This window comes from Pinus tabuliformis, chromosome 2_1, assembly GCF_031772625.1.
Source record: "Pinus tabuliformis cultivar Carrire ecotype Pingquan chromosome 2_1, CPIR1, whole genome shotgun sequence".
NCBI classification, from domain to species: domain Eukaryota; kingdom Viridiplantae; phylum Streptophyta; class Pinopsida; order Pinales; family Pinaceae; genus Pinus; species Pinus tabuliformis.
In genome coordinates this window covers 401,675,597-401,693,668 of record NC_142299.1, presented here as the reverse complement: position 1 = coordinate 401,693,668, position 18,072 = coordinate 401,675,597, and the positions used below count along the sequence as shown (strand labels likewise).

Below are 18,072 nucleotides of genomic sequence, written 5' to 3'. Positions count from 1 at the left end.
AAACCCAATACAATATCTGCTGATTGGCTGGGATAATAATAATTAATTAATTTGAAGAAAGAAAAGCTTTTGGACGGTTCACGTATTTGAAGAAGATTTTAAAAAGGATTAGATTCCGTTGAAAAAGAACTTGATTTGATTTGACGTTCATATTGCGATTATTAATTCTAACTCGTCTGTACCCTGCATCAAAATAGAAAAGTCTATTCCGCGTTGATAAATGTTATTTTCAATTTAATTGTAAATGTTAGAAAAGTCTATTCCGCGTTGATAAATTTTATTTTGAATTTAATTGTAAATGTTAGAAAAGTCTATTCCGCGTTGATAAATGTTATTTTGAATTTAATTGTAAATGTTAGAAAAGTCTATTCCGCGTTGATAAATGTTATTTTCAATTTAATTGTAAATGTTAGAAAAGTCTATTCCGCGTTGATAAATGTTATTTTCAATTTAATTGTAAATGTTAGAAAAGTCTATTCCGCGTTGATAAATGTTATTTTCAATTTAATTGTAAATGTTAGTGATTGTATGGGTTTAACCTAAGAGACTAAGATGTATGGGTTTAGCGATATAGCACAAGCGTTGAAAGCTGCTCTTCCCCCAATTTATATAAATAAGCCAATGCACCCATAATTCTGGCCCAGCGATCCCAATATCGTCCACCTTCACATTTAGTGAGAGGGAAAATAGGTCTGTCTCCTTGATGGCGGAGCGGAATCCAAATCCAACAGCCAGAGATGTTGAAAAGCAGGGAGAGGGAGTGGAAGAGGGAGAGGAGGAAGTATTGTTTAACACTAACCATCATGAAGGAGGGGCAGGGGGAGGGGCAGGGGGAGAGGGAGGGGGAAGTATTGTTTAACGCTAACCGCTATGAGGGGGAGGGGGAGGCGGAGGGGGAAGTATTGTTTAACGCTAACCGCTATGAGGAAGAGGGAGAGGGAGAGGGGGAGGGGGAGGGGGAGGGAGAGGGGGAAGTATTGTTTAACGCTAACCGCCATGAGCATGAGCTCTTGCTGTTTGAGGGTCTTCCGGCTTACACATGCAGTGGATGCAAAGAATACGGAGCCAACAGGGGTTACAAGTGTAAGATTTCTTCTGGTTCGAAGTGTCAGAATTTCACTCTGCACGAGGTCTGCACCGCCCTGCCTGACGCCATCCAACACCCATTTTGCAGCGACGTGATCATCAAGTTTCGTTCCAAGACATTTCTGAGGCATCACTGCAGTGCCTGCTGCGAGGTGATTAAAGGTTTTGTGTTCGAAACTGAAAGGCGTAACAGAAGGCTCCATCCCTTGTGTATGGCGCTTCCTAAAATACTCGACTACGGTGGGCACGCAAATCACAAACTCAAAATTGTGACGGGTGATTTAAAGCGGAAAGCATACACTTGCAGCGCCTGCGATGGTTACATCCGTTGCGGTGGTTGGAGATATCGGTGCGAGGATGTGGCGTGTAAGGTTTACGTGGATCCGAGCTGCACTAAAAATGACATTTTTGGACTCTCAGAGCATGGTATTCATCGAGTTGCATCCGTGGGTCCCACCACATCCCCATCTGGCGGTAAAAGAGCTGGTTTGGTTGAGTCAATCATCAGTGGAGCAGTAAGTGGGCTCTTCGGCACATGAAGTAAAGTAGTAATACTTTGGAAATATTTTTAAATTTACAATAAATATAAATATAGACTTATTTTAGACTTAGGACATGAATATCTATATGTAAGTTTTTTGTAAATCTAGATGTTTGAGTATTTTAATTTATAGGGCGAAGTAATTTTAGGAAATTTAGTTTCAAACTAGTGCATTTACATAAATTAAATATATGATAAATGTACATAAACATTAAAAAAAAAACTATTATACTATGCAACTTACACTATTGAAATAATAAAAAATAATTAAATTTTGTTTTTAGGTCTAGATTAACTTAGCTCAACATTGTGGCTTCAACTTCCTTGGTGAATTATGCCTTAAATAGTTCTTTTTTTGCAAATTTTGGTCTGGGTTTCTCTAGTTGCGGAGAAATTGAAGAACTCAAAAGATCACATAAAATCAAACTCTCTTAAGGAAAGAGATTTATTAGATATATATCAAAAGTTGCTCACGAACAAATTCAACATAATCACTCAATCAAGGAGAATTCAAACAGTAGCCAGAATGCTTACTTGGTTGCATTGGTTGTTTCATTTCACTTGATCAGGTGATGAATGGAACAGTTAGAGTAGGTTTTATTGAATAAAATCTATTCTGAGCATTTTTTCCAGTTTGTCAGTTGTGTTTTAGTATTGAGTCAGTTTTTAGTTGAGTAAAAGTCAGTTTGTGTCTTTGAGTCATCAATATTCAGTCATGTATTTTAGATTGAGTTTTTCTTACTCCATGCCCAATGGATAAGGCTACTAGGTCTACGATGTTCTTGGCACCTCCAAGGAGCTACCATCCCCATTGGAGCCAATGTTAGTGTCAGTGTTTTCATACTTCCATCAGGGATCAAAATTTGCTCTTTTGTATTTTCATAGTATGAGTCCCATACTATAAATTTTGCATCATCCCATTAGGTCATGATATATGGATCCACTGATGGTTGTTTTCTCTTCAGCGCTTCCCTCATAGACTATAATTGCTGATCCTCCTTCATATTGTCTTTAGTCATGGTTCATAAACAATCTGCAGTCCATTTCATTAGGTTTTAGGGTTTCACCAAGGTCAAAAGTCTGATGTTGAAATGTAAATAAAGGTCTGCAAGGATATGAGGATGATCAATAAATCAAGCATGATGGCTTGAAAAGTAATAGCCTACTGAAAATATTATCTTTTTAACCTTATGTAATTTTCACCTCAAAAACATGGTTTTGAGGTGAAAACAGAGTATTTTGAATTTAGTTGTATTTCTTATGTAATTTTAAGTTTCTATATGTAATAATGGATCCCAGCTACACCTAAGCACCTCTCCTTACTGCATGACAAAGAAACACTGCAAAAGAAATCGAGTTAGATTGAGCATTTATCCACCTGCAAAGACACAATAAGAAAAGGCATTAAAAACAGGGTTTTGAAAAAAGACAAGAAACATTAGAAAGTGGGTTTTTCAAAGTGAAAGATCAAAATGTACTCCTATTTAAGCTCTCATATTTCATTTTCAAAAATCATTATGTTCATTTAGCAAGCAAGGAGTCCAAAAGTAAGAAGAAGAGGCGAATTTGAGTGAGTTTGGGTGAAAGAAGCTTGGCGCTACGCGTTGGCTGAGTGGCATTGCGCTTCTGGGCAAAACAAGTCGGCGCTGCACGTTGGAGACTTGGCGCTGCACGTAGAGCCTGGCGCTACGCGTCTGGAAGAATTCTCTAGTGTAATTTTACACGAGCACTGCGCGTTGGGGCCGGCACTGCGCGTCTGGGCAAAGGCGTTGTGCGTGGAAGAGAAAGGCTCCAAAACCCTCAAAACCTCAAAAAATCTTCAAATTTCTTTCTCTTTCCCTCTTTCCAAGTACGTTACCCTCTTCTCCTTCATTTCTTGTTTGCATATGAAAGTCATAAGCGTCATTCTTCATGATTAAAATCAAACCCTAGTTTTACTCTATTCATCCTAAAAAACCTTAAACCTGTTTGTTTCTTCCCATCACTTATCATTAGAACTCAAAACCCCTCTCTACATCTCGACATATCCCCTCATTATATCCTCTCATCCTAAAACCCCCCTCCCTCACTCTCATAATTCACATCTTACCCTTCATTGTCTAGTCTACCCTAATACATCCCTTCACTCCTAAAAGACTCCCACTCATTCCCTTTATCCCTTTCTAGGAGTGTGCAACCAAAACACCTTGCAAACATGGACAGGAGGAAGACCGTGATGATGAGGAGGAAAGAAACTTTGATCTGGCAGAGTATGATGAGCTTGAGTAGCATGACACTCAAACCATTGATTTAGAGGCTCAGGATGAAGAAACAGTCAAAGACATCATCATTCGGGAAAAGGAGGGCCAAGTACAGGCCCTGATGGACAACTTAGAGAGGGCCAAGTATATCATCACATACTTAGAGCAGGAAAACAAACAGTTGAGTGACAAACAAGTCCTCATGGGGCTGGAAGTGCTCAAGGCAAAACGACGAAGTGGCAAAGAAACACAAGTCACTTTGACCCCTATTGAGCAGGAGATAGAAAAGGATAGAGAAACTTGGCTTGAAAGAGTCAACCTACACCTTGAGAAGCTACTATAGAAGGCCAATGGAGATATTCAGATGCTCAGAAACATGGCCTATCATTACAGGACTCGCAATAGGATTTGCAACATAAGAATCAAGAAGATGAAAGCTAGGTTAAGGTGGGCCTTGAAGGGAAAGAAAGAGGAGGATAGACTTAGAATGTTGGTTGAGGCTTCCTTGACTCATTAGAGCATATGATGGTGAGGCTTCACACAAATTTTGGGGAAATTTTGAGCAAATTTTAACATTTGCAATTTTTGGAAATTTGACACACAGAAAAATGGCCTAGACGCGTAGCGCCACTGGCGTTGTGCTTTTCCTAGGGGCACCCAATGGACAAATGGCTTGCATTTTTGGATTCAGGGTAGTGAGGACATGCATCCTAGTAAGTTTCAAAGTTTTTGGAGCAGAACTGGGCCACCAAAAGGTCAAAAAACACCCTAAAAATGACCTTTCTGCCACTTTTTGGACACACAGAAGCAGTCTTGGGAGAATCAAGTTTGGAGGGGACAAATGAGCTCCAAATGCAGGAATTCTAGGTATTCTGGAAAGTAGACTTGAATACCTTTCTAATGAGCTATCATGGGCTCAATTTGGATGCTGGGAAGGCCTTCAAAAGGGCCCTGAAAGTGGCGTTGCGTGTTGAACCAGTGGCGCTGTGCGTAGAGCAAATTTTGCTCATGATGCCTATTTTTCCAGTTTTTTACTATGGTCATGGATTCTCTCTCATGGTGGATGATTTACTATTGTGAATGATGTCATGGCTTGTAAATATGATGATTAAAAAGTTGTAGATGGTAGATTCATTGCTTTAGGAGATAGTTTGAAGTCAAATGAATTAGTTTTTCACTTTTAGAGGCAAGTTGTTGATGATGCCTATATTCATGTTCCTTGTTTAGTATGAGTTAGATCAGCTCCTCATCTTAGGGATTCGACCCTTGAAGATGGGAGGAGATTGAATGCTTGTCTATATCTTCTTCTTCTTTCTCTTTGTGAGAGGTTGGACTCAGTTGGATGCTCAGACCTTGGTTTTACATCATTATAAGGAGAATAATAAGATTTGCAGCTATTTTTATGGGATCCCTGTGGTATGGAGTTTTAGTACAGTTTCTTCTTTTGTGATGATTTGTTTACATGTTTTATGTATGCCATCATTCATTTCATTGCTTCTAGTTGAATGTTTTCAAGTTTGATAGGTAGAATCCATTGTATCAGTGCTCTGCCTTGGGAGATCATTCAACATTTCATGTTTTCTACTGTTTAAGAAGGATCCATAGTTGTCACATGCGGCATGCCCTTCTTAGCTCCTCATTAGTATTAAACACCTCACACCATCAAAGCCTAAACTGCTAAAGCCTATGCCTACCTTGCCCCATAGAACACCCTGCATTTCTGACCTAATTTCCCAGACCTAAACTGCCCAACTCCTCCTGATCTGACAAAACACCAACAAAATTCAATCAAAACCTTTGAGCTACTATAACTAGCCTAAAATACTTTACCTGATCCAGTCATCTTGACTGAGATCCTTACGGAGAAAGCCCTCTCCCAGTCTAGTAGGGCTAGCTACTTGGCTAAGCATGGTTTGTGGTTACCCTGACTTGCCTTCCTTCAGCCTAAGGTTCAATCCAGGTGATAACACATGTAACCTCCAACTGCTAAAAATAGATCCCTAAAACAAGGGATGCCTTTGCATGCTGCCTTGGGAGAAGCAACCCATGCATGCAAGTCAATTTTGCTCGATCTCGGAGGGAACCGGTCAACTCAGCTGCACATGCAAGAGATTGCTTGACTGCTGGGAGAAAATGTGCATTTCTGGCTGGGAGCTCGGCTAGATGCCCAAGAGATTTGCGCAATTTCTGGGCAGAGCAGCTCACTGCTAACCAGATTTGTGCAAATTCTGGGTTGAGCAGCCCTGCTAAGGAAAATTGCACAATTTTCACTGTGATTGTTGACTGCCATAATTGCGCAATTTTGGAGCCCAACAACCTGCCAGTTAGGATTGCACAATTTCTGGAGGAAAGGCTAGTTTCCCTATAGAACTGCACAATTTCTTGGGGGAGCTGCTCTGCCTGAAGCTTAACCAAGTCTGGGTGATCAGCTTGTGAGGGGAATGCATCGAGCTGTGATTGACAGGCTGCCTTTGTGCAAGAAAAACATTGAAACTTGTGAACTTGACGAAGCAAGGCAAGCTACTATGAAGGTTGGAAGGGAGGCTCCAAAACGAAGCTAAGGAAAAATTTTGGAGGGTGGTTGTAGTCGCTACAACAGGGTCCTAGCAACTAACATCATGTCATAGCAACAGGTAGTGAGGATTGGGAATTGTGGACTTCCAATATGGTTATTGGATCCAGAGATCCAGTTGATTGGTGGGACACTCCATTACTTAGTGAGTAAAATCCAAATAGTAGGTGACTTGGTTCTTTATCAGGTTAAGACATGGGGGATCACCGGGGTCTTCATCATATGGTGAGGTATGTGGTTGTTTAGGATTAGGGCTAGCCATGGAGTGATAGGCGTGAGCTTTGGCAAGTCATATTAGTAGGTTGAGCTTATCCTCAATCATCGCATATATTATGGTCGAGAGTTACAGGAGAGGAGGTTCTGGTACGAGCATAGTAGGTAGTTAGCCATGACCAGAGTGTGACAGGGTCAGCAGGATAGTTTCTTTCTATGATGGGCATGGGACCCCGACATCATATTACTTTACCACTCAATGACCTTTAGGGAAGAGCTGGCTAGTATAGGAAGAGATCACCCAAATCTTCCCCAAAGCTTTAGGAACTCGCTGATAGCATGGGAGACTTCCTCATCATGACAGGTTGGTTGGCAGGAGGATACTAGGGGAAATTCATGCAGGAAAGAATTCATCCCCACAGGGATTGTGTTGTGTCATCAAGAGTTTACTCTTGGAGTGCATGAGGTGGACTACTCGGTAGGGAAACTTCGCAGGGAGTTGGACAAAGTCCTACATTATCATGATGCTCTAATTATTGATAGTATGCAGAAGGATTTTGGTACCTGTATCTTGTTGGACAACTAATGGAGTAAGGTTTGATTTGCATTGATCAAGATGGCTTGGGATCCTAGTATTGAGGGATTCCTTCATGTCAAGAGAGTGTTGAGATTGGGGATGACTCAGTGGCACATTTGGGACTCTGGTATTATTCGTGGTTACAGAAAAGGCATTAAAAACAGGGTTTTGAAAAAAGACAAGAAACATTAGAAAGTCGGTTTTTCAAAGTGAAAGATCAAAATGTACTCCTATTTAAGCTCTCATATTTCATTTTCAAAAATCATTATGTTCATTTAGCAAGAAAGGAGTCTAAAAGTAAGAAGAAGAGGCAAATTTGAGTGAGTTTGGGCGAAAGAAGCTTGGCGCTACGCATTGGCTGAGTGGCGTTGTGCTTCTGGGTGAAACAGGTCGGCGCTGCGTGTTGGAGACTTGGCGCTGCGCATTGGAGACTTGGCGTTGCATGTAGTGCCTAGCGTTGTGTGTCTAGAAGAATTCTCTAGTGTACTTTTACACGGGCACTGTGCGTTGGGGCCGGCGCTGCGCGTCTGGGCAAAGGCACTGTGCGTGGAGGAGAAAGGCTCCAAAACCCTCAAAACCTCAAAAAATCTTCAAATTGCTTTCTCTTTCCCTATTTCCAAGTATGTTACCCTCTTCTCCTTCATTTCTTGTTTGCATATGAAAGTCATAAGCGTCATTCTTCATGATTAAAATCAAACCCTAGTTTTACTCTATTCATCCTAAAAAACCCTAAACCCATTTGTTTATTCCCATCACTTATCATTAGAACTCAAAACCCCTCTCTACATCACTGCATATCCCCTCATTATATCCTCTCATCCTAAAACCCCCCTCCCTCACTCTCATAATTCACATCTTACCCTTCATTGTCTAGTCTACCCTAATACATCCCTTCACTCCTAAAAGACTCCCACTCATTCCCTTTATCCCTTTCTAGGAGAGTGCAACCAAAAAACTTGCAAACATGGACAAGAGGAAGACTGTGATGATGAGGAGGAAAGAAACTTTGATCTGGCAGAGTATGATGAGCTTGAGAAGCATGACACTCCAACCATTGATTTAGAGGCTCGAGATGAAGAAACAATCAAAGACATCATCATTCGGGAAAAGGAGGGCCAAGTACAGGCCCTGATGGACAACTTAGAGAGGGCCAAGTATGTCATCACATACTTAGAGCAGGAAAAAAACAGTTGAGTGACAAACAAGTCCTCATGGGGCTGGAAGTGCTCAAGGCAAAACGACGAAGTGGCAAAGAAACACAAGTCACTCTGACCCCTGTTGAACAGGAGATAGAAGAGGATAGAGAAACTTGGCTTGAAAGCGTCAACCTACACCTTGAGAAGCTGCTACAGAAGGCCAACAGAGATAGTCAGATGCTCAGACACATGGCCTATCATTACAGGACTCGCAATAGGACTTGCAACATAAGAATCAAGAAGATGAAAGCTAGGTTAAGGTGGGCCTTGAAGGGAAAGAAAGAGGAGGATAGACTTAGAATGTTGGTTGAGGCTTCCTTGACTCATTAGATCATATGGTGATGAGGCTTCAAACAAATTTTGGGGAAATTTTGAGCAAATTTTAACATTTGCAATTTTTGGAAATTTGACACACAGAAAAATGGCCTAGACGCGTAGCGCCACTAGCACTGTGATTTTCCTAGGGGCACCCAATGGACAAATGGCTTACATTTTTAGATTCAGGGCAGTGAGGACATGCATCCTAGTAAGTTTCAAAGTCTTTGGAGCAGAACTGGGCCACCAAAAGGTTAAAAAACACCCTAAAAATGACCTTTCTGCCACTTTTTGGACACACAGAAGCAATCTTGGGAGAATCAAGTTTGGAGGGGACAAATAAGCTCCAAATTCATGAATTCTAGGTATTTTGGAAAGTAGACTTGAGGACCTTTCCAATGAGCTATAATGGGCTCAATTTGGATGCTGGGAAGGCCTTCAAAAGGGACCTGAAAGTGGCGCTGCGTGTTGAGCCAGTGGCGCTGCGCGTAGAGCAAATTTTGCTCAAGATGCCTATTTTTCCAGTTTTTTACTATGATCATGGATTCTCTCTCATGGTGGATGATTTACTATTGCGAATGATGTCATGGCTTGTAAATATGATGGTTAAAAAGTTGTAGAGGGTAGATTCATTGCTTTAGGAGATAGTTTGAAGTCAAATGAAATAGTTTTTCACTTTTAGAGGCAAGTTGTTGATGATGCCTATATTCTTGTTCCTTGTTTAGTATGAGTTAGATCAGCTCCTCAACTTAGGGATTCGACCCCTGAAGATGGGAGGAGGTTGAATGTTTGTCTATATCTTCTTCTTCTTTCTCTTTGTGAGAGGTTGGACTCAGTTGGATGCTCAAACCTTGATTGTACATCATTGTAAGCAGTTTGACAAGGAGAATAATAGGATTTGCAGCTATTTTTGTAGGATCCCTGTGGTATGGAGTTTTAGTACAGTTTCTTCTTTTGTGATCATTTGTTTACATGTTTTATGTATGCCATCATTCATTTCATTGCTTCTAGTTGAATATTTTCAAGTTTGATAGGTAGAATCCATTGTATCAGTGCTCTGCCTTGGGAGATCATTCAACATTTCATGTTTTCTATTGTTTAGGAAGGATCCATAGTTGTCACATGCCCTTCTTAGCTCCTCATCAGTCTCAAACACCTCACACCATCAAAGCCTAAAGTGCTAAAGCCTATGCCTACCTTGCCCCATGGAACACCCTGCATTTCTGATCTAATTTCCCAGACCTAAACTGCCCAACTCCTCCTGGTCCGGCAAAACACCAACAAAACTCAATCAAAACCTTCGAGCTACTATACCTAGCCTAAAATACTTTACCTAATCCAGTCATCTTGACTGAGATCCTTACGGAGAGAGCCCTCTCCCAGCCTAGTAGGGCTAGCTACTTGGCTAAGCGTGGTTTGTGCTTACCCTGGCTTGCCTTCCTTCAGCGTGAGGTTCAATCCAAGTGATAACACATGTAACCTCCAGCTACTAAAAATAGATCCCTGAAACAAGGGATGCCTTTGCATGCTGCCTTGGGAGAAGAAACCCATGCATGCAAGTCAGTTTTGCTCGGTCTCGGAGGGATCCGGTCAACTCAGCTGCACATGTAAGAGAATGCTCGACTACTAGGAGAATATGTGCATTTCTGGCTGGGAGCTGGGTTAGATGCCCAGGAGATTTGTGCAATTTCTGGGCAGAGCAGCTCACTGCTAACCAGATTTGTGCAAATTCTAGGTTGAGCAACCCTGCTAGGGAAAATTGCACAATTTTCACTGTGAGTGTTGACTGCCATAATTGCGCAATTCTGGAGCCCAGCAAGCTACCATTCAGGATTGCACAATTTCTGGAGGGAAGGCTAGTTTCCCTCTAGAATTGCACAATTTCTTGGGGGATCTGCTCTGCCTGCAGCTTGACCAAGTCCGGGTGATCAGCTTGTGAGGGGAATGCATCGAGCTGTGATTGAAAGGCTGCCTTTGTGCAAGAAAAACACTGAAACTTTTGAACTTGACGAAGTAAGGCAAGCTACTATGAAGGTTGGAAGGGAGGCTGCAAAATGAAGCTAAGGGAAAATTTTGGAGGGTGGTTGTAGTCGCTACAACAGGGTCCTAGCAGCTAACATCATGTCATAGCCACAGGTAGTGAGGATTGGGAGTTGTGGACTTCCAATATGGTTATTGGATCCAGAGATCCAGTTGATTGGTGGGACACTCCATTACTTAGTGAGTAAAATCCAAATAGTAGGTGTCTTGGTTCTTTATCAGGTTAAGACATGGGGGATCACCGGGGTCTTCATCATATGGTGAGGTATGTGGTTGTTTAGGATTAGGACTAGCCATGGAGTGATAGGCGTGAGCGTTGGTAAGTCATATTAGTAGGTTGAGCTTAGCCTCAATCATCGCATATATTATGGTCGAGAGTTACATGAGAGGAGGTTATGGTACGAGCATAGTAGGCAATTAGCCATGACTAGAGTGTGACAGGTTCAGCAGGACAGTTTCTTTCTATGATGGGCATGGGACCCAGACATCATATTACTTTACCACTCAATGACCGTTAGGGAAGAGCTGGCTAGTATAGGAGGAGATCACCCAAATCTTCCCCAAAGCTTTAGGAACTCGGTGATAGCATGGGAGACTTCCTCATCATGATAGGTTGGTTGGCGGGAGGATACTAGGGAAAGTTCATGTAGGAAAGAATTCATCCCACAGGGATTGTGTTGTGTCATCAAGAGTTTACTCTTGGAGTGCATGATGTGGACTACTCGGTAGGGAAACTTCACGGGGAGTTGGACAAAGTCCTACATTATCACGATGCTCTAATTATTGATAGTATGCAGAAGGATTTTGGTACCTATATCTAGTTGGACAACTAGTGGAGTAAGGTTTGATTTGCATTGATCAAGATGGCTTGGGATCCTAGTATTGAGGGATTCCTTCATGTCAAGACAGTGGTGAGATTGGGGATGACTCAGTGGCACATTTGGGACCCTACTATTATTTGTGGTTATAGCGGTGATCAAAAGTCAAAGAGGGAACTTGTTCAATCATTGCTTGAGGACAAGTAATTTTTGGCAAGGAGGATTGTCATGTCCCCAATAATTAATAATTTTGTTAAGGGAAATTCTCAAATTTACAATTTTGGCAAATAATAAATATTTTTGGCAAATAAACTTAGGAAAATGGGTTATGATGGCTCAATATAAATTTTGGAGAGAAAAGAAGGCCAAACTTAGGATAAAAGAAAAATCAAAGTAAAGATAAGTTGTGGAGGTTACCAAAATGGAAATCAACCATGAGAAGAATCAAACCATAGTATCAAAGCATAGTGCAAGAGAAATCGACCCATGGTGTGAGGAAGGGAAAGAAATAATAAAAGGAAGGCTAGATCCTCATTTTGATCATTCTATTTGGCATTTCATTTCAGAATTGGAGAGTTTGCTTGAGCTGCTTAGCCAAGTCAACCAGTGTTGTTTAGCACAAGGAATTTCCAAGAAGAATTCCACCCTCATTTCGGAGAAATTCGAGTGTCTCTGTAGTGAGGTAATTTGGGGAGTCCAATTCAGGATTTCCACAGAGCTTTATTGTAGGTATTCACTTAGTTTGCCACTCCTTGGGCATAGAGGCTGTTCGAATTGCTCATTGGAGGATCAACTATTGTGGGTTGGATTTCTATCTATTTTGCAGGGGTTGAGCAATAATGTTTTTTTTTTTCAGGTGTTTGAGCTTATTTTGGACGAAAGTTTGAGGAAGGACTTTTGTTGGGATTTCGAGGAGTTTCCCTTTGGGGAAATTGTGAATTATTGTAGCAGTTTGATTTCTATAGCTCACTGGTAGATTGTGAAGGGTTTCACACTGATTTTTGGGTTTCAGTGACTAGTGGATTCAGCTTGAGATTTTCTAGGTTTTTGTGGGTTTGGTGAGAGGAGACTCCAGTTAATTTTACAAAACAATTTGGGCGATATTAAGGCCTGAAATCCTCATTCTTATAGCAGGGTGCATTGTTGGTTTAACAAGGATTTTCGCACTATTTTGGGCATCTGGGTCAACTGGAATTAGCTCAAAATATTTATGGGTTTTATTGGTTGGGGTGTGAGGAGCCTCCCTCTAATTTTTCAGAGATTTTGGAGCTGCTTCGAGTGTTCATTTCATAGTTTGCCTCCAACAGCAGCAAGAACAACAACAATTTATGGGCAATGCATTTGGATAGATTAAGCCATTTCAGTTGGATATTTCACTAAGTTTACCACCTGGTTATTGCATGCTTGCAGTAGCAAGCCCAAGTTATATATATTCACTCCATTGTATTTAGTTACAACTTTAAAATCAATAAAATGGCTTAGTTATGTGGTTGTTATTTTGTGGTTTTCTTATCTATTTCTGTTTGTGTAAATTTGTGCATGCACGTGTGAAAATTCTTGGTTGCAATTAGTGTATGTTTTTACATTCACTATATTTTCTAGTTTGGAACATTACATATACACAAAAAATTCCCCTGGATCCCAAAACCAGGAATACCATATTGATTTCTCATTATATTCCTTTTAACGTTACAATACATATATATACATGTCGAAGTATTCATAAACGCCAATCCACTAACCCTGGATTAGAACATACTTGTAGTTCCCTTGACCAGATCTACAAATACCATGGGAAAAAACCACTGTGCCCAAAAACCATGCGCAAAAACATGGGTAGGTTCGCCCACCATCTTTGGGCTTGGCCCCCATCCTTGGATCCGCCCAACTATTACTGAATCTGCACAAAATAAAATATAACACACCCAACACCAAATGTTATCTTATTGACAAATTTCTCTAAGAAAAGGTTAATCATTTATCATAAACATTAGCATTATTCTATTAACATAATCCTAGTCAGTAACTCTGACTCACGGTAAATTAATAACATCACTTTGTTACAATAATTATGGTCAGTATATCTGGCCTATGTTGTATTATCACCGTAATATCATCAGTACTTTTGACCCATGATACATCATTTGCATCAACTAGTCAGTACCTCGGATCTATGGTATATCATCACCATCATCCTGGTCGATACTCTTGACCTAGACTAGTCTTCGTTAACCATCAATCTATTTAATATCTTTGACTCGTGGTGAATCTCCAAAGACCTCACTCTTCATGAGTAATTCTGGGCCTAATGCTAAATGTGCTCACTCAACCTCTCTAGATCATTTGAGACTGATGCTAAAGGGCACCCACTCAACTGAGTGATTCTAGGCCTCTAGGATAGTTCTTCCTAATTCTAGTCAACATAATTGACACAAGAAGAATGACTTTCCTCTATTGGACCATTCTCCCTAATTCTTGACCTAGAGGGAATGATATTCGTTGAATAAGCTATCCATGTTGATTTGTTGATCCACTACATATGGAAAGCATCATGCATCAACATCATGCTCAACAAGTCGTCACTTGGAACAATTCACCAATTATCCAAGTTGTCACTTGGAACCTAGTCAACACCTATGACCTATTGTGAAACCATGGGATATTACCATTCCTACATGTTAATTGAATGGTAAATTTCTTTTCTAATGCTAGAGGCACTCACTCGCCCATTTAGGGAGTACTTTAGGACTTGATTCTCTCTGGGTCATTCTCCCTAGCCACATTTTGTGGCCCCTTGTCAATACTTTGACTTGTTTATATTCTGACCTAGGCAGAATGTCTACCCCTTGATGCAATGACGTCAACATGAGGTTCCAAAGACAAAGCAACAATCTAGGATAGCTTTAGAGAGGGGATCTAGGAGGACATCAATGGATCCTTGTCGATTAGATGATGGGCTTCCATTACTCCATTGCACCATTGGTTGTGATAATATTACCTTGACGACCATACCTTTGAGACTTTGATGCCATGGGTAGAAATGTGTTATGTTACAAATCATGCCTTTCATCTAAAAGGGACTTGATCACAATCCGACTTTTAACTCGAAACATATCCTTCAAAATTTGATGTTTGCTAAAATTTCCTTACTGAAGTCCATGTATACACATGCATGCATATGTTGCAATACACTAGCATTTCACCTAATGAATATAAAATGAAATACAACTAAAGCATTTCCACTATCTCTTAGAAAATTATAAATGTAGAGGGAGGTTAAGCAAGCATACCTAGATGAGCATCGTGGAGAAGTGGTTCAAAGAGGGGTCAAAAATTGGAGTCTAGGGTTTCATGTAGAGATCAAAGTTGCCCTAGAACCATTGACCAAGGTTTCCCTAGAACCATTGACCAAGGTTTCCCTAGAACCGTTGACAAAAGTTCAAGTTTCAATCTTTGTCCTCAAATAATTCAAACACTATTGTGAAAAATCCCTTGGCACGAGGATATATATATATCTTCCTTATTTCTAATTTCCATGTAGGAAATCTATGAATCATAGATTTGCAAGCTTTAGACTATAAATTATTGATTTACAAATCAATCCATTCTCTCTATAAAATATTGATGATTATGAAACATTCTTTTCTATAAATATAATAAATGTTAATGTTTCATAATCATACAAATTATTTGGATTCTACTAGAATCCACTAAAATTACTTTTTATGACATATTCTTAAAACACAAACTAAAAATCCCCATTTTTGAAAATCAAGACAATATTAAAATTATATATATATATATATATATATATAACATTAAACCAGGATAGAGAATGAAATAGAAAACTTGAAGGGGTCATATGGCATAATGGCTAAAAAGACAAATTGAAATGGTCATCCTCCAGAAATTTGAAACAGTCCTTTTATTTTTAATAATAAAATAATATCGTAACCTTTAAAAGTTATTAATTTCATTACTATTTATAGGTATAGAAAATGTCTTTAAAATTGAAAAAAATTATTGAATTTTAAAATTAAAAATTATTGAATTTTAAAATTAAAGCATAAGAAATGGTTATTATAATGCTACATGTTATATAAAATTATATAAAATGATGATGTATTTGATTATGATCCCTCTAACGTACATGATTAGAATACATCTAATGTAACAAATAATACACATCCATAAACCCAACTCACTCACTCCATGAGATATGACATAGTAACCCAAATTGTTCCCATACAAAACCTTTAGTACTATGTCCAACTTTTGGACATGTTGGAATGAAACATTCACTGCACATTGCCAGCATTGTGAGCCCCATCACCTGGTCGAGGTGTAGGGAATGCATGTAACCGGAACATCATGGGGCTAGTAACTCCAAATCCTTCCTCCATGTTAAAATCGACCTGGCCCTCTAGAAGATACCAGTCGAACGCATGTGCAAGAAGGGCTACAACGTGTTGCATCTTAACATACGCCATGTTCGCCGCTAGGCACTTCCTCCTCCCAGAGGAGAAGGGTAGGAATCTGAAGTCATTCCCGTCGATATTTATATTGGTTTTCGATCCGTCCTCGAATCTTTCTCGCCTAAATCCGAAAGGATCGTGCCACAATTTGGGTCATGTGCAAGACCCCATATGTTGACAAACATAACGCTTTTAGAGGGGATTATGTAGCCTACAACATCCACGACCTCTTCATTAAAATGGGGATCTGTCAACAGAACCGGCGGATGGAGACAAAGAGCTTCCATCACGACGCAATCCAGGTATGGAATATACCACATGTCAGATTCATCCACCAGCCGACCATCGCCCACAACTCTGTCTATTTCTCCTTGCAGTTTTTTCAAAACCCTCTGGTTTTGAATCAGCTCTGCCATCGCCCATTCAATTCTAGTCATCGTAATATCTACGTCGAACAGTGGCACATCCTGACACACAAACACAGATTCAGACTGAGCTGTAAATTGCAAGGTTTGAAACAAATTGAAGAAGCCTACCGTCATTAATCCCAGAAGGGATTTTTCTGAGAGTTGTTCTTGGCCTTGGAGGAACAACAAAATATGCACAAAATCCTTGGTCTCCTCGCTCATACTCCCATATGATTATTTTTCCAGGTCACGCCTATGGTTGTCTATAACGAGCCTGTACACTCTCTCCAGCTTTTTGCTTACTCTGTTGACTCTTCGATCGTAGCCTTGCAAATCGAGCCAGTCAAGAAGAGGAACAAGGTCACTAACAATTGAGGTGATGATGCTAACCACAGCCTCTTTCACGTCCTCCATGAATGATTCCATTTCCTTGGCTATAGGAGGGTGCGACTGAGTATATTTGCTTCCAAATAGCATTCCAGATGCGAAAATGAAACAGGGAGCAATCTCATCCCTATTCAACAACCTGAGAGAGAAATTTCACGCTCAAATTTTCAATTTGAAATCCCCGGCGCCAACGTATTTGAAATCCATGGTGCAGATGTAGCATTGAATGCATTTAAGTTGACGACTTATCCACCACTTTTCAAGGAGTCAGAGTTGTGGACGCACTCTAAATGAGGAGAGTTGTCAAGTTGCCGAAATATTGAAAGTATTAAAGGAACCGGCAACGGAGATGGATGGCCCCCACTGAGCACGTCAACGAGCTTGAGCAACCTGCAATCAAGATAAGATCGGTGATGAAGGGAAGGCAAGATCAAACCAGGGTTGGTGGTAATAATAAAGATAAGGGATTTATCAACAGCGAAGGGTAAAGATTCAAAATTCAAAGTGCTTGCATTGATCGCTATAAGTAGAGTCCCTCCTTTATGAACAGTTATATACCTGATCATATATATGACCTTCCTTTTCTTTCTTATGACCTTTACTTGCTTTCTAACAACTCCTGGGCTCAAAGCAGAAATACGTAGTTCTTCAGCATACAGAGCAATGTTTTTCAGTCTGTCGATCACCACAACATATAATCATTCATTCTAGAAAGAAGGATTGAGTGCTAACTTAGGAGAGGAAGCTTTATTTACGCAATAATCACAAATGGTTTTCCTCTCCGCTCAATTGAAGAGATTCAGCTGGTTCCAAACTCTGTTGTCGAGAGGCGCTTAAAGGGTTGGTGGCGGAGTAAATGGTTTGAGATCCCTTGAAGATACGAGAGGGGATCATGTTTGATGGTCCACATCGCTTGAAATATACGGAATGAATGTGGAAGATCGCGTCTAACCCCTATCGGATGGTGCAACCCACTAGCATCTATACAGTCGATATGGAATTTCCATAGTTGATGATTTTTATGGTTGATCGACGATTCCAAGCGACAACTAATGTTATTTGTTACTATGAAATATGAGGGTTAAATTAAATCTATGAAATTTACTGTTTTAATTTTTTTTACAAGTCACTTTCAACGTTTCCAAATATTTTTAAACCGTCAAATACATTTAAAAACCCAAGAAACATTTTGTGGAACATCAAAT

General features: G+C 40.2%; 1 protein-coding gene and 1 pseudogene across 1 annotated transcript; one reads left to right on the top strand and one right to left on the bottom strand.

The window, feature by feature from the left end:
- Positions 1–803: 803 nt before the first annotated feature.
- LOC149200569 (uncharacterized) lies at positions 804–7,919 on the top strand. The gene is made up of 3 exons (XM_089400984.1): positions 804–1,601; positions 3,268–3,398; positions 7,619–7,919. The coding sequence occupies exons 1-3, from the start codon at positions 804–806 to the stop codon at positions 7,917–7,919; spliced, it is 1,230 nt and encodes a 409-aa protein (XP_089257110.1).
- Positions 7,920–15,896: 7,977 nt separating this feature from the next.
- Positions 15,897–17,761, bottom strand: LOC149200568 (cytochrome P450 782C1-like; annotated as a pseudogene).
- Between the last annotated feature and the right edge of the window lie 311 nt (positions 17,762–18,072).

Bases quoted from the DNA above. Each gene is read 5' to 3' on its own strand.
- LOC149200569 (XM_089400984.1), top strand. From the start codon at position 804: ATGAAGGAGGGGCAGGGGGAGGGGCAGGGGGAGAGGGAGGGGGAAGTA. The intron at 1,602-3,267 runs GTAAGTGGGCTC...GGGCAAAACAAG, and splicing joins AGTCAATCATCAGTGGAGCA to TCGGCGCTGCACGTTGGAGA. The intron at 3,399-7,618 runs GTGCGTGGAAGA...TGGGTGAAACAG, and splicing joins CGCGTCTGGGCAAAGGCGTT to GTCGGCGCTGCGTGTTGGAG.